General features: G+C 36.4%; 3 protein-coding genes across 3 annotated transcripts in view; 2 read left to right on the forward strand and 1 right to left on the reverse strand.

The window, feature by feature from the left end:
- The window catches only part of LOC121732878 (kinesin-like protein KIF12), a 28,240-nt gene extending 21,986 nt beyond the window's left edge, over positions 1–6,254 (forward strand). The window contains exons 13-14 of the mRNA XM_042122886.1: positions 463–673; positions 6,122–6,254. Of these exons, the coding sequence (XP_041978820.1) occupies positions 463–673; positions 6,122–6,242 (332 nt within the window). The 3' untranslated portion in view covers positions 6,243–6,254. The remainder of the gene's footprint in view (positions 1–462; positions 674–6,121) is intronic.
- A 1,175-nt stretch (positions 6,255–7,429) lies between these two features.
- LOC121732896 (PHD finger-like domain-containing protein 5A) lies at positions 7,430–8,278 on the reverse strand. Its single transcript, XM_042122922.1, has 3 exons — positions 8,111–8,278; positions 7,833–8,023; positions 7,430–7,650 (listed from the first exon to the last, which is right to left on the reverse strand). The coding sequence occupies exons 1-3, from the start codon at positions 8,160–8,162 to the stop codon at positions 7,561–7,563; spliced, it is 333 nt and encodes a 110-aa protein (XP_041978856.1). The 5' UTR covers positions 8,163–8,278; the 3' UTR covers positions 7,430–7,560.
- A 4,800-nt stretch (positions 8,279–13,078) lies between these two features.
- On the forward strand, positions 13,079–18,750 carry LOC121732880 (probable ATP-dependent RNA helicase DDX47). Its single transcript, XM_042122892.1, has 8 exons — positions 13,079–13,305; positions 13,479–13,737; positions 14,088–14,254; positions 14,936–15,172; positions 15,753–15,976; positions 16,562–16,694; positions 17,426–17,554; positions 18,579–18,750. Exons 1-8 carry the CDS (start codon positions 13,189–13,191, stop codon positions 18,723–18,725), a joined length of 1,413 nt encoding a protein of 470 aa, XP_041978826.1. The 5' UTR covers positions 13,079–13,188; the 3' UTR covers positions 18,726–18,750.
- The last annotated feature ends 2,706 nt before the right edge of the window (positions 18,751–21,456 follow it).

Raw genomic sequence — 21,456 nt, forward strand, 5'->3', positions numbered from 1 at the left:
TATGAAATAGGTTCAAAGGACCAAATGTAGGTACTATCACGTGGTTCAGCGATCCCGAGCTCTAATAACTATGTTCTTGTTATATACCTTTTTCCAGGTCGGCTCCCGCATTTTTCCCCGCAGACTACAGTCTTTTAGTCGGCCGATAGTTTAACCAAATTGGGGTTTCAGTACATTATTATTGGCCGATACAAATCGTTTAGTGTGCGCACCTTCATACATTTTCGTACTGTTTAAGCTTTCGATCAAACTATCGGCCGACTAATAGTCTGCAGTCTGCGGGGGCTCTTAGAATGAAGAGTAATTTCACTGTCTATTGTCTATAGTGACAAACTCTACATCATTTCCCAGAGCGGGCTAGTTCAATTGACTTAAAATATAGCCTAGGCTCGAAGGACCAATTAATACCATCACTTGGTCCTTCGAGCCGGATTTCTATCATTCCTTATACATTGCTTCCAGGCCAGCTAAGTTCCCCAGTGGACAGCGACAAGCTGTACACTCTCCCCCGCGGCGAGCTGGTGCAGCTCACCCGACTCCACATGGCAGAGGAGGCGGCGCTGAGGAGGGAGAACGCGGAGCTGTTCGCGATGAGGGACCAGCTGCTGCGGGACCACCAGATGGTCAGCCGGGAGAACGAGAGGCTGCTGAAGAAGCTGGAGGACGTTAACTCGTGAGTAGAGAGTTCCATATAATTTAGGTGAGTCAATGGACCATGTGGTGCATTAGATTTAAGACGATCAATTTTACTGCCCAATATTACGTATTATATTATTGAACGTTTAGGGTTAACACTTTCATTACTACTACGATTTTTAGGATGTTTTCTCGGAGGCCACCTACATTTTACGCCGGACTCGCTAGGCGAACATTGAACTCGCCAGACGAGTCGGTAGCACTGACTGTGTATTAACCAGTTTGAGCTAGTTTAATTTTTATGCACTATATTATTATTGTGTCAATATTATTGTAGGTTTAGGAGCCGCCTTAAAAATGACTTGTAGCAATCCCAAAAAATTGCAAAATTCTGTGCGTTAGTTATAATAAGATATGAATTTCTATAATGAACATCGAGCGTAGAAGATAAAATTCAGCACGTTAATAATTATTGTGCATAATAATATGGCGGCGTTAGTCTTGAACCTTGAGGCACGCTCTGACGTTATACCTCGTAACGTCAAACTGCCATAGGAAACTTATATTTTTGAAATTGAGTTTCATACTATCGATTTTAATACAAATTAAATTGTTTGTAGGGCAATGTTTGGGATGAGCTGATGACCACCAGGTCAGTCGTTTGCATGTGCACGGTTGCAACAACAAAAATCTTTAAACACAATATCACAAAATTATGATATTTTTTGTCCAAAAATTTAGCCATGCCGTTTTTATTACTTAATTTCATAGGATTTATGATTATAAATGCAGGACGAAAACACCCGACTGCCCATTTCATATAGAAGAATGCAAATTAGTACTTGAAAAAAAAAAATTGTTTCCAGAAAAAATATAGAAACAGTTATAGCTCAAAAATTTGATATTCTTTTAAGATTTTATTAATTGATCTAAATAGTGTCTTAAAAGCCCTACGATAACGAAAAACATCCAGTCTTTATTTGTTCAAGATAACGTATTTATCACTGATTTTGTAAATTTATGTTTTAATTTTTTAACGCCATGTCATTTCATAGAAACTAAGACTGAAATATTCTTTTTATTGATACTTATAACCCAAAAAAAAATGGCATCCAAATGAGGCGGGGCACCGGAGTTATTCAATTTTATATTATTTTGGATAGGGTTGTTACCGTATTGTTGAATAATATTTGAAGTGGGTTTTTATATTATGCTCATTTTCCTAATTAAATTCATAACTTCAACAAAACAAATAGTAGGTCTTTTTTACTTACTAGCTACTGCCCGCGACTCCGCCCGCGTGGAATTCATTATTTTATCACAGTTTACATTTTCTTCGCGTTATACTTTACTACTCTGCTCCCCTTTGCCTCACTGCTGTTCCACTCTTATATTGAGTTTTGAAGTCAGTCAAAAAATCTAACATAGTAACAGGCCATGAATATACTTATATAATATAAATAAGTATAAATATAATACTGTCTTGTTTGCATGTATGATGTACTAGTCGAAACACTGTGTGTTTGGTAGAGTATTATTTCAGGAATTTCAAGTGAAAACATAGTTTTATTTCAATTACCTAGCTGTTGGGCGCGGCTTCGCTCGCGTGACATTCAATTTCTCTGGACCTTAATTTGATCGTTTGGTATCACAAACAGACACTTATTTTTTTAATACTAAAGATTTATTTTAAGTTCAATGAAAGTCTGATAATTTTTAATATTTTCTATACAAATTATTATCAGGTGTTGTAAATACCTAATATTTTATTTGTTATAATACGTTACCCAACAAAATTATTAAAAATGTTAATTTTTTTTATTGGAACCCGGAACCCCGATTCACGTGACGTTTTAGGACCTATTAAACAATAAATTTCCGGTTATAGCACAGAAAAGATAATAGTACAAGTAGTTAAATCTATATGAGACCATTTTATACCGGAAATATAATTATAAAAGATTTTAAATGTCTCACCATATTGTGTAAGTTTTAATTTGTTAAAAGTCAGTATATATAATACTAGATGTCCCGCGCGGCTTCGCCCGCGTAAATTAGGAATTTTACAGAAACCGTACATTTTCCCATAAAAAATATTTTCCCCGTTTTTCCCGCATTTTCCTGAGTTTCTTTGGTCGTATTAGTCTTAGCGTGATAATATATTATATAATATAGCCTATAGTCAAACTATTTTTAGAAATAAAATAAAGATTTTTTTTTAATTATCACTTGACAAACTCGAGTCTCGATCTAAAAGACTATGAAATGGTATAATATGGTAGTGATGATGATGATGATGATGATGAATGTAATTTGCATAGTAGCATATGGTTCCTGTTCTTAAAACAACGCCGAAACTCCCAAACTTGTATCTATAAAGAATCAGGAGTTCTCTCAGCACCTTCCGAACCACGGTATACCAGGTATATCTCGGTGCAAACTTTTACTTGTTGGTAGCATATGCTTAGAATACTTCTCACGAAACCGAAGTCACCACTCGTTTCCCTATAAGTTTTGAGGAGTTCCCTCGATCCTTCATCAGATCACCACTTTTGTGGATATAAAAATCGGGTAACATACGGCGGAGTAATCGTTGAATATAAGAAAACGAACATAACACCTCCCCCATTTTGAAAGTCGGTTAAAATTGTAGCCTATGTGTTATTCATCAGAATAATATACATACATCAGTATAAGCTATATTATTGTAAAGTTTCATTAAAATCCGTTCAGTAGTTTTTGCGTGAAAGAGTAACAAACATCCATACATCCACACATCCATACATCCAAACAAACTTTCGCCTTTATAATATTAGTAGGATGTAGCCTATAATATATTATCACGCTAAGACCAATAGAAGCGGAGCACCAATGAAGAATGTTTCAAAATCGGGTGATTTTTCCTATTGTGCTGCGTAAACGATAAAAGTTTCGCAAAAATTGGCAGAATTTTCTTTATTTACCCATGAATTAGTTACTCTCTCGGGTCTGTGGCTGTTTGGTTGTTCGTTTTGTTCGGTGTTGCTATGTGTCTGTGCGGATGATTTTCTTGCTCTCTGTATTCGATGCCTATCCCTATCCTGGCTGAGGCGAGCCTCACGCTCTACAGATGATTCTCTTTCTCTCTGTATTCGATTTCTATCACTATTCTGGCTGAGGCGAGCCTCACGCTCAACAGACGATTCTCTTTCTCTCTGTATTCGATTTCTATCACTATTCTGGCTGAGGCGAGCCTCACGCTCTACAGACGATTCTCTTTCTCTCTGTATCCGAATTCTATCATTTTTCCGACTGAGGCGAGCCTCACGCTCTACAGACGATTCTCTTTCTCTCTGTATCCGAATTCTATCATTTTTCCGACTGAGGCGAGCCTCACGCTCTACAGACGATTCTCTTTCTCTCTGTATCCGATTTCTATCACTATTCTGGCTGAGGCGAGTCTCACGTTCCGTTGACGATTCTTCATCTCTTGCTGAACGTGCTCTTTTGGCATTCACTGTACTACGACCTATGTTCGAACGACGACGTCTTCCAGGCATGATCGTATAGTAATACCCACAAAGCAACAAATAACCCAATCGCAAAGCAAAAACAAAAGTCCGTTTTTCTAACCAAGTCAAATATATTTTTATCGACAATTCAGAAACCAAAGAACCAGAAACAATAAATATCTGAAAGAAAGCGCTGTGGTTGCTCCTCCGCGTTACCGTCTGCACAACCACACAATGACGAAATACACTATCTACTACAATAACATAAGCCCGAAGCTTATGAGAGCCCCCGGCCGGTTCCGCCGTAACCGCTATGTCCCTCGGCCGCCGCCGCGCGACATATTTTTTGATTCCGCGTAAGTTTATACGTTTGAAAACTTCTAAAGTATTGATCGAAATTGTATAGTGTAAAAGACAATTATAATCTACATTTAATGTCTTAGCTTCCAAACATATTTATTTGGATAAGGGTTAATGTTGTAAATTGTTAAAATCGCTTCGTAAATAAGCCATTATTTTTCGTAAAAAGTAAAGAACAAAAATGGCTATTGTGAGTTATCCCTAAGAAATAGACATATACCATCGCGGACTTTTTTGTTTACCTTATTAAGGTGTACAATACTGTAGTACATTATTTTGATCTATCTCGTAGGGTTTAGCCAGCGTTTGCAATATAAACGCAAAAAAATGAATTTATTTACGACATAACATTAGAAACCTCTAAAATTATCAGTGTTTCTCTACCATATTATGCATATGTTATACATATAAACCTTCCTATTGAAACACTCAATCTATTAAAAAAAACTGCATTAAAATCAGTTGAGTAGTTTTAAAGATCTAAGCATACATACACACATACATACAGACAGCGGAAAGCGACTTTGTTTTATACTATTTAGAGATATTGTAGGATTCAAATTAATATGAAAACTGCAAAGCTTTTGTAATATCATATAATATCATATTGCTTTACTGAAGTATTTTTTATATTTAAAAACTAAAATAAAAAGTAACCGTTTTAAGCTTTCGCGTTGCATTATAATTAAAACTTATTAATCGGGACTTACTACTAGAATAAGTCGCGTTAAGTCCCGATTAATAAGTTTTGAAAAGTAGCCGTTTTTTTTTCGTTTCTGCTCAAAAATATTTCACGGCATGAATAAAATATTTTCTCGATTTTCAATTACTTTAGTGACTCAATGTAGTTTCTCTAACCTTCTGTTTAAGTATTAGACATTAGTCAGGAATTTAAAAAAAAAACAAAGTTCAAATGATTAAAAAATTTGGTATCTATACCAAATTTTTTATTCAAAAAACCATAGTTTTTTATTCAAAAAACCCTAAAACCATAGTTACCACAGAAAACTTTGGAAGTTTTCTATGGTAACTATGACTTAAATTGGGTTAAATTGTGTGTTTTTTTATTATTGTTGATCAGAATAATCAAGAAGACAATTAAGTAAATGTTTAAAAAGTTACGGCAATTTTTAACTTTTTTGAAAAAAATAATTAAAGTGAATTTTTATTGTTCATAATAAGAAATTAACGCATGTAAATACTAATAAGTTATTAACATAACGTTTCTATATGAGATTTCCAAAAAAAAAGGCATGGCCAATTTTTTGGACAAAAAATACACTGCTATGAACTGCATGATCAACAAAATGAGTGCCACAGAATATTTTAGAACGAGATTACTATTATCTTGTAATGTTTATACTATCAGGGTTTTTTCACCGGCCGATGGTAGACCAATGTAATTTGATTGTTTTTATTATTCTTAGTAATTTGATTAGGTTATGTCAATTTCCATAACTTGTCAACTTGACATAACTTGTCCAAATTATGGAGAACCGCCATGTGATGATGTGCCTGGTAAATTTTTCCTATGGTACAAGCCATTCAATATTTGAATTACTGTATAGTGTATTGTTATGCTGAAAAGAAATGACTTCACTAAATATTAACAACTTATTTTACTTGTGTTTCAGGGTATGTGTTCGGTCACCAATAATCCCTGCAAGGCCAGCGTACTCTGACGCCAACGTTGAACCCAACGTTTGGACCAATGTCATCAGCGCCACCAACAGTGTAACTAGCGATAAAAATTAAAATATGAGTTTATATACACAGACATAGATCATGACAGATACCGCATGTGTATGTACTTCGCGTGCCATATCGCGCTTCCAAACGACGAGCAATGCTCGTCATTCGAAAGTCTGCTTTTATGTCTGCTATCGGAATCGGACGTCAATCTAAATTTCAAAAATGCCTAAATGCCTAAAAGTGCCATATTGAGCTGTAGAAATTCAAATAGAAACGTTGGCCTAGATAATAGGCACTTTTTTATCATCGGTATGTCACAGTAGCTATAAAAAAGTGGCACACTCGTTTTCATACAAATGGAGCGACATGCGGTATCTATCTTGATCTATGTCTGTGGTTTATACATATATTTTTAGAACCTGATACATACATACACCTAATATGTTGTCTATAACTTTCTATAATGAAATGTAATAAAATAATAATAAAGTGACCTGCAAACCTTCAACATGTGAGTGATCCCTCTTAAAAGGCTGGTGAAACACTTGCAACTTTTTTGATGTTACCATGTGTTTTGTGTGTCCATGGGAAACAGGAGTTGCTTTCCATCAGGTGACGGTTTGCTTGCTTACACCAAAATTTTATAAAATAGTATCCTATACATTGCATTGTGAGTTTCGCTTTATGGAATACAAAACTTTTATCACTATCACACAAGATAATAATATATTTGACATAGGTGGTTGTTAAAATTGAAATTTTCATTTCAAACATTCAGCAAAAGGCAAATACTTTTATTATTTTACAAGTATTAATAATACATAATTAATGTGTTTCGTTTTAATTCTAGTCGGAGAAGCATTCAAGTCAATATAAGAGTATATTTTTGTAAGCTTGGTGTACATAGTATTTGAAATAAGTGTTTATTTTTCATAAGTAGAATAAAAGAGTATACGGTACTTAAAACATAAGTTTCGCGGTTTGAAATAGATTAGAATTATTAGACAATAAATATTTTATGAATTGTGTAAAATAAACATAAAAATTTGAATGGTTTTTATTTAAAAATAGTTGCTACACCTAATAATGGCCCTGGTTTATAAATAAAAAATTTGAATAGTAAGTATAGAAAATAAACCCAGTTCTAAATATTTTAGATTGAACTATTATGCAATAACAAAATATTATTATGTGATCACAGATATTTTGAGCAGGTTATTAGAGACTGTCAATGTAAATAATTTACTAGCTTACCAATAAAATTTTTTATTTTTCAATTACTTAAATTGTACACACTTATTTCAGTTATAAAGTTTCAACTCACAAAGTTCATTTAGTTTTACATCTAGGAAGTAAATATTACTCCTAGATAAAGTTACTGCTAGTGTCTCCGGAAGCCATATTTCTTTCTCTCATAGAACAGATCAGTCTTAGAACTACCCAAGTTCACAATTTTGGGGCATCCGTCTCTCTGAAAGACAAAGAACATTTTAGTAAGTTGCCAATTTACCGGCTAATGCTATAATACAATAAGATATTTCTTAATATTTATTAGCCATGTTTTAACTTTCTCAAGATAATTAGATATTGAGAAGCCCACAAACATAACCTATAGAAAGTTTCTCAATTGTGTAAACCATACAAGAAACTTACGTCTTTCTCTTGTATAGTACATTCCTTGCAGTAGTAAGCGTCAGACACGCCGGGACCACCGCAAATAACACATCTTCCTTGGTAGGAGCCGTAGTTACATTCATCACAGATTCGCACCAAAGTACAAGGGCGCACATACGAATCACAGATCACACATTTGCCATCACATTTTTCACACAAACGACCGATAGCTGAAACGAAAAAAGGATTTCTATCAGTAATTGAATACAGTGAAAATAACTAAATTACCGAAGATTTTGTTTGACCAACGTACATACCGACACCAGGCTGTTTCCTACAAAAGATCAAATCTGGATGATGCTTTGCCATAATTTATTGTTTCTTTTAAACGAATAGAGTGTGGAAACAACTTCAACTTAACCTCAATTCTCAAATCTTTATTGAATAATTCAAAACAACGCCGAAAGGCAAGCCAATTTATTGCAAAACAAATTGATTACCTGTCACATGTCAATGTCTTTTGTCAGTTTATGACATTTTTTTTTTATATTTCCTTTATAGGGCCCATTCATGGCAGTGCTGCAGGCCTCACTGATTGGTTGGTTCACACTCGGTGTTTCCGGCCGAGTGTGGACGAGGCCCATTCACTCTCACTGCAGCGGGGCTAAAATGGTCATATTTAGCAATTCCTCTCAATCAATTCAGCAAATGAATTGTCAAAACTGTCAAACTGACAAATGTCAAATCAGTACAAAAATACAGAAATGAATTGCAAGCAGAGTTTCATTTTGCGATTTTAGAAAAATGAATCATATTATGATTCATATCATGATTCTTCAAAGCGACCATTTTAGCCCCGCTGGACTACCGTGCAGTCCTGCCGTGAATGGGCCGTTTTAATAATATCAGCAAAAAAAATATGGCTTATAATTAACTGATCACCAGAAATAGTAACATTTCACAGACAAAAATAGTAAACGATCATCAAAATACAGACCACCATTTTAATGTAAATTGATAACCAAAGATTTAACATCTTAAAACTAAAAATAGTAAATGACCACCAAAATAAGTAAATGATCACCAAAATTAGTAAATGATCACCAACATTATACTAGCATTTTAAAGTAAAATGATCACCAAAATTAGTAAATGATCATAAACATTATACTAGCATTTAAATGTAAAATGATCACTAAAGATTTATTATCTCGCTATCCTATTTATGCAAAATGACTCCAAATAAATCATTATTACTTAAACCAAAAGTAGTAAACGATCACCAATATTATACGTTAGCATTTTAATGTAAAATTATAACCAAATATATTTTTATTTAGCAAATATCCTATTAAAGAGAAGAAGACATATAGACGGACAGACAGACATCGAAGTCTTAGTAAAAGAGTCCCGTTTGTACCCTTTGGGTACGGAACCCTAAAAACGGGACTCTATTACTGAGACTTCGTTGTCTGTCCGTCTGTCCGTCCGTCTGTCTTTCTCTAGGGCCTAGGCTGTATCTCAAGAACCGCTCCAGCTAGACTTCTAAAAATTTCACAGATTGTGTATATCTGTTGCCGCTATAACAACAAGTACTAAAACATGTGGTTGCTGACTAAAACAAAATAAAATTATTATTTAAGGGGGCTTGAAGAAAATACCAATAACACTTCCTTAAAATATCTTTATTCACATCAAAAGTCCAAGCTCTATTTCGTCTACATCACATCTACCTTTTTGACAGCACATGTCACCTTCTTAGTCTATAACTAGATTCTACATGCCGCCCACCATGAATGTATATAATGAATACATTCGTAATACTTAAATAAAATTATGAATCCCAGTACAATAACAAAATATAACAAGCCTACCTACTACAATAATAAAATATAAGAAGTGTCATCGCCCAGCATTTTTAAATAAACCTGACCCTGTACAGTGTACATACAATCTATAGTTTAATCTGTTTAATATTATATCTAACCATAAAAATACAAAATAGAATCTACAAAAAATAAAATAATAAGTATGTATTTACATTCCTTTGCTATTGGCCCTAAGCAAAAATAATAACTTAAAAACTATCGTAATTCTCTTTATAATGTTATCAACCAATAAAAACATTAACCTATCCTACCTTAAATTCTTTTGAACTTCTTGGGACTCTACCAGATAGTATCCACCCAAGGTGAGTACTTTGCGCGGTTAAACTGTATGACGCATCTCGAAGAGCACCATTTTGTAAAAGACGTCCATATATATCAGCACCCAACAATACATCTATTCTACCTGGCTGGTAAAAATCAGGATCCGCCAATTTTAAGCATGACAACTCTGGCCAATTATTATTGATGTCTATAGCTTTTACCTCAGGGGTTGACAGAAGTTCATTTAGAACGTAGGCTTGTACGTTACAATTAAAATCACTAGCAGTGGACTGTATACTGAATTCTACCATATTCGTTATAGCCACGTTCTGATCTTCTCCCCCCACACCGGTGACAAATTCTTCTACCGGTAGCTTTTCAAGGCCTAAAATTTCTGCGATTCTCTCAGTGACAAATGAAGCTTGTGAACCCTGATCTAGCAATGCTTTTAGTGTGATATTGGTATTCCCTGTTTCAACCTTAACCAAGGCTGTGGGCAACATGACATGAGATATTTCAAGTCTGTTCTTACCCTCGTCATTATGATATTTACTCTCTTCGTGAACCTCATCTACAGCCCTTACGTTCCTCTTTGGATACCAAGTAGTTCTCTCTCGGTGTAACAATGTGTGGTGTCGACCACTACACCGTTGACACGTTCTAAGACGCCTGCATGCAGATGCCCTGTGATACGAGCTAAAACAATTAAAGCATAAATGATTACTTCTAAAAAATTCAAATCTAGTGCCAAATTCTTCTTCTCGAAACGTTTCACACTGGTCTAGCGTATGGTTCCTTTTACAGTATAAACATATCACGACAGTGGTGGCAAAGATATGTGTCTTTTGTCTTTGATCTGCAATTGTCTTCCGCTCTCTTAGCTCTAAAAATTCTAAGGCTCTAAATCTGTTTTCTAAAAATGTATAAAATTCATCTAAAGTAGGTAAATTCTCTAAATCATTACTGATCTTGTGCTCCCATTGCTTTCTAGATTCCTGATCTAACTTTTGTGTTATAAAGTAAATAATCATTAGGTCCCATGTGGAAACACCTACATTTAATTTAGAGAGAGCGCTCAAACATTCATTTGTGGTATCGAGCAATTGTTTTATTCCGCAACTTTCCTCTGAACTTAAATCCTTTTGTCCGAACAGGCGATTCAATGTGTGATTTACTATGTACCTTTTGTTATTATACCTCCTTATCAATAATTTCCAACACTCTTCATAACCAGCTTCTGTGATAGGTACATGGCGTAGTAATTGCTCTGCTTCACCGGTGATATAAGTTTTTAAATAATAAAGTTTCTCAATATTATGTAATTTTTGATTTTGGTGTATCAATGTATCAAATAAATTGTAAAAAGTTGACCATTCCGTGTACCTCCCCGAAAACGTTGGTAATTCAACGTTAGGTAGATTAATTGACAATGCGTCTCTTTGTTTAGCCTTAGAAATAGTGGGGTCATTAATGAATCTTGAGTGAACATCCTCTAATTCTCCTTTATATTCATAATATGCTTCTTTAATTTGATCAAATAGTTTGTCAGATAGATACTCAGAATCGTGTGGCAACTCCCCCATTTTTATCAATTCGTAATGATTGTCTTGGAAACGAGACCACGTGTTCTCCAAACTTTCGAGCCTCACTTTTACATGAGCTCGTGTTACTTTATCGTTAGTTGACTTTTGGAAATTTTCATAATCTTTCAAAATTTGATTTTGAATATGTTTTTGTATTCTAACAAGTCCTTCCATTGCATAAAAATACTAGCTATATTATTTTAGTTGAATATTTTCCACTATTGTTTACTTGTTGCCAAGGATACCAAGTAAAATTTTCTAAGATACAATTCTAATAATTCTTACATCCATTATTACTTGTTTAGTTCTGCTTACAATACTTCCATAGCATAGGCTAGCTCATCTACTATCCGGCTGCTGAAGGACCATGAAGAAAATACCAATAACACTTCCTTAAAATATCTTTATTCACATCAAAAGTCCAAGCTCTATTTCGTCTACATCACATCTACCTTTTTGACAGCACATGTCACCTTCTTAGTCTATAACTAGATTCTACAGGGCTCCCATACAACAAACGTTATTTTTTTGGTCTTTTTGCTCGATATCAATAATGGCAACCGATAGGCACGTTGATATTTTCCCAAAGGCCTTGATTATATTATGTTAACTTCAAAAATTAGGTAATAATAATAAAAAAATAATTTAAAAGGGACTCCCATACAAAAACACAATTTTAGGTCTAATTTTGTTATATAACGGTACGGAACCCTCCATGTCCGACTCACATTTGACCGACTATTTTGTTAATAATATGCTTACATGTTTTGTCAATCGTAGTGATTTATTTGGACAGAAATATCGCATTGATTAGCTCACAAGGATTTGGTGATCATTTACTATATTTGGTGATCATTTACTATATTTGGTGATCATTTACTATATTTGGTGATCATTTACTTTATTTGGTGATCATTTACTTTATTTGGTGATCATTTACTATATTTGGTGTTCGATTACAATTTGAAGTGTCGTCATGACTAAAATAGCTGGTAGTATTGCAATTTTAGACTTTATTTTTTTGGTGTAAAATTATCTTTTTTTGGTAAACAAGTTTAGGGTATCAGTGCATTTTTTGGTATTCATTATATTTGTTCCCGAAAAATATATCGTGAAGAAGAGAAGAAATTAGAAAAAACGAAGAAGTTTTGCTGGGAATACGAAAGAGTAATGTTGTGTTTTTATAATACCTATTTTCCTAAAATTGTGTTATTTCGCTTTTTAATGTTTAATGTTGGTAAAATTAAATATTCGATGTCGTGCACAAGTGTGGGCAAGTGATACAACTTCAAGAAATGTGCCATTTTGTGTTCCCTCCAAAACTCCATCGAAAGTTTTAGTTAAGGCTCTACCACTTTACTAAAACAACTAACTTGACTCGTTTACTTTACTGAATACTTTTTTAGACTATTACTAGACTTTCGACTTGACGATCATCTGGAAAAACGACTTAAAATTTTGAAACTTTTCACGAAAAAAATATTTATAAAAAAAAGAAGGAAATAAAATGTCACTGTCAGCTGACAGCTCAGGAGACAGGAGTTTTGTGTCACTTTCACTACGGTACGCAAGCATGGTCAAAAAGTAAAAACATGTGTACTTTTTAGCTTTACTTAACAATTTTCATTCATTTGCTTCTAATAGAATTCAAAACTTGTAACAATGACGAAAGAAAGTGATAACAGTGGCGAGGAAAGTGATCATTCGGAAAATGAACAGGTTGATACCGACAAAAATGATGAAAACGTTGAAGAGGATACTGTAACTTTTAAGGACTTGGTAAGTATAAATATTTAACTGAATCTTGAAGCTATTTAATAAATATTTTGTTATTGAATACTTAATTTATTAATATATTTATTTAAATCTTACCTTATATTGTTACAACATTAATAAGAAACATAATCAAACATTGCAAAAACTGTAACACGGTAGATTTTGTTAACTTTCAGGGTGTCGTGGATGTGCTATGCGAAGCATGTGAAGAATTGAAATGGAAGAAACCATCCAAAATTCAAAAAGAAGCTATACCACTAGCATTACAAGGCAAGGACATTATCGGTTTAGCGGAAACAGGTTCCGGGAAGACAGGAGCATTTGCTGTGCCCATTTTACAAGCTTTACTTGAAAACCCTCAAAGATACTTCGCCTTAGTCCTGACTCCAACCAGGGAATTGGCTTTCCAGATATCTGAGCAGTTTGAGGCTCTTGGTAAATAACAATGAATTTTCTAGAATGATACACAGTCTCTTAATACCTCGATCGTAGGAATCACAGACACAATAGATTTAAATTGTTATGCGGCAGCCGGGTGCCACTTGGTGATTGATGGGTTTAAGTACCATATTATAATACTACTAAACAGTTGTTCATAAGTGATGTATAATTTTCTATGATAATAATAAGTAACTATATTAATTTATTTTATAGTTATGTTTAAAAAAATCTATTTTATATATTAATTATTTTCATTCAATTATATTTAAATATAATTTAATCTAGTTAATTATCATAGCAACAGCTAAAATGTACTTAACCCTTTCTTCTAATTATATTTGTAGGTGCAAGCATAGGTGTAAAATGTGCAGTGATAGTGGGAGGCATGGACATGGTGGCGCAGGCTCTGATGCTGTCCAAGAAGCCCCATGTGATTATTGCAACTCCGGGAAGACTGGTGGACCATTTGGAAAATACCAAAGGGTTTAATTTGAAAGCATTAAAATATTTGGTAGGTGTTAACTATATTGATATACATACAGGGCCCCCGCTACCATATGTGCAATGTGTGCAATGCACACGGGCGCCATCCTCTAGGGGCGCCAAATCGCCATCTTTAGGGGCGCCAAAACCAAGGACCCAAAAAATTTGCCTAAAAGGGCGCCAAAATCCTTTTTTTGCACACAGGCGCCAGTAGCCCTTACGGGGGCCCTGTATACATACAGCTTTCTCTTGTAGCAAGCTGTATGTATATCATTATTTTATGCAGCTATCTGCATAAAATAATGATAAGCTTCATATAAAAAGACTGTGCCCATAGCTTTGTTATAACTAGCGTATTGTTCATGTTCCATAGGCAATTTTTGCCAGTGTTAAAATTGTATACCCGAGGAAATTGATTTCTATGCAGTTGACAGACCTACGTCGTTTGGTCGGCTTATGTTATTTCAATGTTAATTGTGATCTATCGGCTGGGTTTGACGTAACACAACCAAACTATGTAGGCCCCCCTGTTAGAACCAGGTTAGAACCAGGAAAATGATAAAGAATAAAAAAAGCCTCCATTTATGCCACAGAAAACTGCAGTTTGTGCATGTCTTCAATTATAATATGATTCTTGGTTTTTGTCATAGACTCAAGCTATACAACAGACTAATGATACTTATGGATGAATGAACTAATACTTTTTTAGGTTATGGATGAAGCCGATAGAATTCTAAATATGGACTTTGAGGTTGAAGTTGATAAAATCTTAAGAGTGATTCCTCGTGAGCGCCGCACATACTTATTTTCTGCCACCATGACGAAGAAAGTGCAGAAATTGCAGAGAGCTTCTCTACAAGACCCTGTCAAAGTGGAGGTCTCCACCAAGTATCAGACTGTAGATAAACTACAGCAGTACTACCTGTTCATACCTGTTAAATTTAAGGTAAAGTACAACTTGTTGTTCAGTTACTATCATTTTTAACTACTGCAATAATAGACAAAGTAAAATGTATTGTATTTTTGTTTGAATGCAATATACTTACTCTTAACAACAATTGGACCAATTATTCATATCAGAACAATTTTTATAGGAGATATATACTTTAAACAAACTTTAACAAAAATAAAAAATGGGCTGTACTAAATATCTGATACTTGGATATTTTTTAGCTTTATTACGCTTATCAGTTAGGTTAGGTTGCAATGTTGCAATGCAAATCAAGCATTGCAACATTGCAACTTGCAAGGTGTTGCAAAGCGACAAGTATCCCGACACTTAAAAATTCCTGTATATACCGATTACTGACCTTTACTTTATTGAAGTAAAACTTGTTTACGCACGCTTAACTTGGGGATTAAGCTGACAAATGTGTGACGAGAGTGTTAAGGAAAGTGTGATCAGGTGAGGCGAACGGAGAGGTGCGCGCGCACATTTTCTTTTTTTCTTTCTCTCATAGCCCCTGCATGCTCAAGAAGTTTTACTTCAGTTGTGTGGCCTAAAGCACACTGGTTTTTTTTCCTAGGACGTATACCTGGTGCACATACTCAACGAACTATCGGGCAACTCGTTCATCGTGTTCGTGGCGACGTGTGCGGGCGCCCTGCGCGCGGCGCTTCTGCTGCGGGCGCTCGGCGTCGCTGCGGTGCCGCTCCACGGACAGATGTCGCAGCAGAAACGTCTCGCCGCACTCAACAAGTTCAAGAATAAGAGCCGCTCGGTGTTGATATGTACTGATGTTGCGTCAAGGTTAGTTGGGAACGAATTATTGTGGTGACGTGTAAGACAGTATTGATATTTGTGCATCACTGATGCACAAATATCACTACAAAATATCAATCACACTTCACCACAGAAAGTCGCAGAGAAAGAGGTTAGCCAACAATTTCAAATGACTTCTGATGATCTGACCAGAGACTAGACTTTAGTGGAGGCATGAGATTCGTCTCATGCCTCCACATATAATAATATATGTGGACCTGAGATAGGACAAAGGATAGTTTTTATCCTGAAATAATACAGCAAGTAAAGAAATTGAGATGAATGTACGCGATGAGCCGCGCGTTACATAATTTCGTCACAACGCACAACAAAGATGCGGCCGACATTTACAATGAAGCCTGTGCAAATGGTGCTAATATAGATGGCCATCGAAAGTATGGTGTGGCCGCTGGTCGCGTTGCGGCCAGGTGCGCGTGGTCTATGGCGGTTTCATACTAAGGTATCTATCTCGATGGCCGCCGCGGCCTGGCTGCTAGTGCGCGCCCGGGCTAATAGGTTCTATTGTCATAAAATAACTTACATATCCAAATACACAACAGATGTTTATCACAGAGGTCTGGACATCCCGCACGTGGACGTGGTGATCAACCTGGACATCCCGCTGCACAGCAAGGACTACATACACCGCGTCGGCCGCACCGCGCGCGCCGGACGCAGCGGGAAAGCTATCACCTTTGTGTCGCAGGTAAAATTAATATAAACTTGTTTATTATTGTAATTTGCTCTGTAAAAATTGTTAAGATGATTGAGTTTTTCCGTACAGCATAATATTTTTTTATATATTGAACGAAACTAAAAATGTAATTTTAAAGACTATAAACTATTTTGCTACAAAATGGAGGTAAGAGTAGAAGTATCTGCATACACCTACTTGTAACTGTACAGCTTTGCAAAAAAGAGTGTGCTTTTCTTTTATTAAAGGCAACCCTACGCTACGCTTGAACGCACTTTTGACACATAATGTACTAGTGTTGACAAGTACTGTAGAGTTGCCATAAATAAACATTTTAGTTCCAGCTGTCACCGTGTCATACTCAGTTTTCGCTAAGCTGTACAGCTGTATGCTGCACGTAATGGCACATAGCTGTACAGCGCTACGTAATAGTCCGTCAAGAAAGTGAAGAAATTAAAAAGTGGCAACATCGTAGGGTCATTCCTTTTTTCTTAGATTGATTTGAAAGGGATGACACAATGTTGCCTTACTTCAAACTTACTTCTATCTATCGCGTGCAAGAGATATTATGTAGCAATGTACTGTATGGACAGCTCATTGCTACTTGTCTTGCGAATATATTGCTATCTATTTTATGTAACAGGCATGTGAATCATTGTAGAAATGTTTTCGTGCTCATGTAAAAATGCATCAAAATTGAGGTTGTATTGTTTCCACAATTAAAAGCGAGGTTATATTCCCAGTACGACGTGGAGCTGTACCAGCGCATCGAGCAGCTGATCGGCAAGCAGCTGCCGCTGTACAAGACGGACGAGAGCGAGGTGATGGTGCTGCAGGAGAGAGTCGCCGAGGCGCAGAGACTTACCAAGATCGTGAGTACAAACAGAATGTAGCAACCAACCAACAAAAGAATAAATATATGAATGTAGCTATTGTATTTTACCCTTGCTACTTATAACCTGTTTTTGTCTCGGCCGTCAATTGCATACAGTTCCACCTATAGACCGGGAGATGGTGACACAAAATTCTTGGTTATTTGTACCAGGCTGGCGGTTCTACAGGGGTCTAATTACGTAAAGGCAAAAAGGAAAATGATGGTCATAGCGCTCGCACTGGCGGCCCAAACGCGTGGGCGTTAATCGATAGCGTCTGATAAATAACGAGTGTTGAACGATGTGTTCCACAAAAATGCTTGTATTTTCAGATTGTCGAAAAAAAATAAGTAGGCGGTAACGTAATGCCATACTTCTCGGGTGTGGCTTACAGCCCGCCATACCGACGCGAATACATAAATGTAAATAAAAAAATTGAACCATTTGTACCAGGCTAATTTTTGCAAAGCTAATCATCGTCGAGTAGCCATTCACGAAAATCACCTTGCCATACTTTTCCGACAGGTCCCAATAGCCGCTATACCACTGCAAAGGTGTGATTTTTTTTTATCCTGCCAAACGATTTGTACCACCCTGAAACTTTTTTTAACAGTTCTTTTTTTAACTTTTTGCCTTTACGTAATTAGACCCCTGTAGAACCGCCAGCCTGGTACAAATAACCAAGATTTTGTGTCACCATCTCCCTAGTCTACTAGGTTATCAATTGGGATTTTTAACATATCTACCATTTGCCACCAGGTGGCATACAGAGGGCGTAACAAAACTAAGTGATAATACTTTACGGTGTGTATGGGTCGAGGTATATAGAGTTCGCTGTGGGAGTAGCTGCGCTGAAGGAGTAACTTTTGTATCTACTTTTAGACAAGCTTGCCCATACAAAACAGATACAAAACAAAAAAATGCTCTTTCAGCGCTGCTACTGTCACAGTACAACATTAGGAACACATACAGACCCTTAAGTATTATCACTTGTTTTGTTACACCCTGTATACTTACGTTTCAGGAAATGAAAGAGCTAGAGGACAAGAAGAATAGCAAGGGGAGGGGCAAGAAGCGCGGCGCCGAATCCGACGACGACACGGAGGAGGCGGCCGGCGTGCGCAGACGCATCAAGGGCGGCAACAAACACGGCGGCAAGAGGAAACGATGAAATAAAATATAAATGTTTAATTGTATCACTTATTTTATTTAAACTCTTTTTTAGCTATTGCATAGCTTTAATTATAATTGCATAAGTTGATAAAAAATTCTGTTAGCTTTACCGCGCAGTCTGAGTGCCACTCGTTTTTTTTTTTAATTTTAGTTTGAGTTTATAAAAAAATCTTCTAAGTTTTTTTATAAAAAAAGCTACTGGTTCATGAAGACGCTGATGAAGGGGGATTTACCTATCTACCTGAAGCAAAGACTCGACGACATGTGCATTCTGCCCGTCATAACCTATGGCGCACAAAGTTGGTCACTGACCGATTTGTCATACCGAGTCCCAACTCGGGGTATGCCAAAGACCGATGGAGCGCAGTATGCTAGGAGTTAAACTTCTCGATAAAATGAGAAACACCATACTGCACTCAAAAACGGGAATCAAGGACGTAGGAGTAAAGACGGCAAACATACGGCAAAGTTGAAATGGGATTGGGCGGGACACGTAAGCCGCATGCATCCCGACCGCTGGGCAAAGATCTCAACAGAGTGCGTACCGGAAGATGGACGCCGCCGCCGTGGCCGGCCTAGAAAAAGATGCGATGAGCTGGAAGCATACCAGCCAGGCTGGCCAGCGGCGGCACAGGAGCGAGCACAATGGAAGACTGGGTGAGGCCTTTGCCCAGCAGTACACTGTACAGCATAGGCTAAAAAAATGTTTGATCTGGTTTTCTAGGAATAGAATTAAATCACGAAAACACCCGAATCTATGAAACGTGAGAGTCTCAAACAATGCACTTGCATTTTGCACCTTGTTCAAAGGAAATAGAAGTAAATTTATATCATTGAATAACCGGTGGCTGTCCGCTGTCGCCAGTCCGTCAAGTGCTATAACCATAAAGTTAATATACCTAGTAGGTATATTAACTTTATGGCTATAATTCAATGGGAAGCCATCGCGGCGTTACTATGGTAACGTCCAAGCAACGTCAGACGCCTCTACGTCTTCCGACGCTCGGGAAATACGACTGTTGTCGAAAAATTACGAAAATTTCTATGCGCATTATCACTTTGGGAGCACTGTACGTTATTCTATCGACATAAAACGTTATGGTCAGCCGTCAGACATAAAACGTCTTCTAAGTTCACACGGGCTAACAGATACCGTATGAAATGAGTCGCTTAGACAGTAAACGACGTTTGATGAATTCACTGGGGAACACAACATAAAGCTTTCATTTCAAAGCCATGCTGTGAATCGAGAAATAATGGCCAGTGCACCTGAATGTAAGTCTAGTCTGCCTAGGCAAAGTCCTAGGTAAATTTAACTCTCGACGTTTGACTGAAAAGTTAGAAACCAGCTTTAATTACACGTAGTGTTTTATGTATTGTGAAATATAATATGGGCATAAAAGTATAGCATTCGCATGGCTTATGACTTATGATCGTTAGTGGATTAGTAATACTTTGATGTCAACGCTTTACGTTTAAATTAAGACGGTTTTGTTCGGAGTAAAACCTTCTAAAGTGTAATTTAAGGGAGATACAATCGCTTTCTAAATGACACGGCTCACGTGTCATATGCCACACTTTAAAAACCCATAAGACGCGGCTGCCGTGTAATCCGCAATTAATGCACCTTTAAAAAAGGTTGACGGCCCCTATGTATTTTTAATTCGCAGAATATTATGAGGCGAAGCCTATAGGCTTGTTCTACGTGGAAAATTAAGATGATTTTGTTCAGAGTAGAACCTTCTAAAGTGTAATTTTAGGGAGATACAATCGTTTTTTTAAATGACACGGCTCACGTATCATACGCCACACGTTAAAAACATGTATGACACGGCTACCGTGTCATCCGCACTGAATCGGTTTATAAAATAATAATTCTGAATACAGCCCTGGATATTTGTTACGTTTCAACAACGTCAGGACCTAGTTGAAAATCACAGTGCACAGTTGCTTAGGCCAGCTCCTCTTTGTATGAGCTCCGTGCTTATGACTATTTACATTTTGCTGATAAATTGTGACTTATGTAAAGGACAAGAAAAGGAATCAGCTCACATCGAGAGGTGTCGTGCGCCTATCAAAATTAAACTTGATTTACTACAAAAGAAGTTACACATTTCATTGCAAGAGCGGCGCTGCGATTGCATCTTGAAATTGTAACTTTACTACATTCAAATTCGTGTCTGACCTCCCTAGTGACTGGTCTCATCATCTCAAGATATGATGACGTCGATAAACACATCAGGAGTGTGGAGTGTGAGTGTGGGTTCGGGTAGCACTAGCGACTATCGCATCGAGTGAGTGAGCGTGGTTAGTCAATCGCAAACAAACAAAATAATTCAATGCTTTCTTACAATTTATTCTACAAAGTAAACAGTCATCTTTTCTCAAATAAAAAAATAAATAAGAAAAAAATGCGATAAAATCGCCCCAACAGGAGGCGCGCGCGACTCTTACAACTAGAAACGTTAAAAAGAAATCACAACATGGTTTTAAATTTTTTAAATCGTTATTTATTTCTATACAAATAGAACTGTACAGATATTCTTTTAAATTATTCACCACATCATCCGCTCGTAGACTTTTTACAAAAATGAAAACTATCATCGCCCGCCCGCGCCACGCCACCGCCGTTATGGCAACTAAACATTACATTGTCCCACAATAATTTAATGTACAAAATCACATTATACTCTCACAACGTGGCCGCGCCATACGCCCGTATACTCGTT

Source organism: Aricia agestis, chromosome 13 (assembly GCF_905147365.1).
Source record: "Aricia agestis chromosome 13, ilAriAges1.1, whole genome shotgun sequence".
NCBI lineage: Eukaryota > Metazoa > Arthropoda > Insecta > Lepidoptera > Lycaenidae > Aricia > Aricia agestis.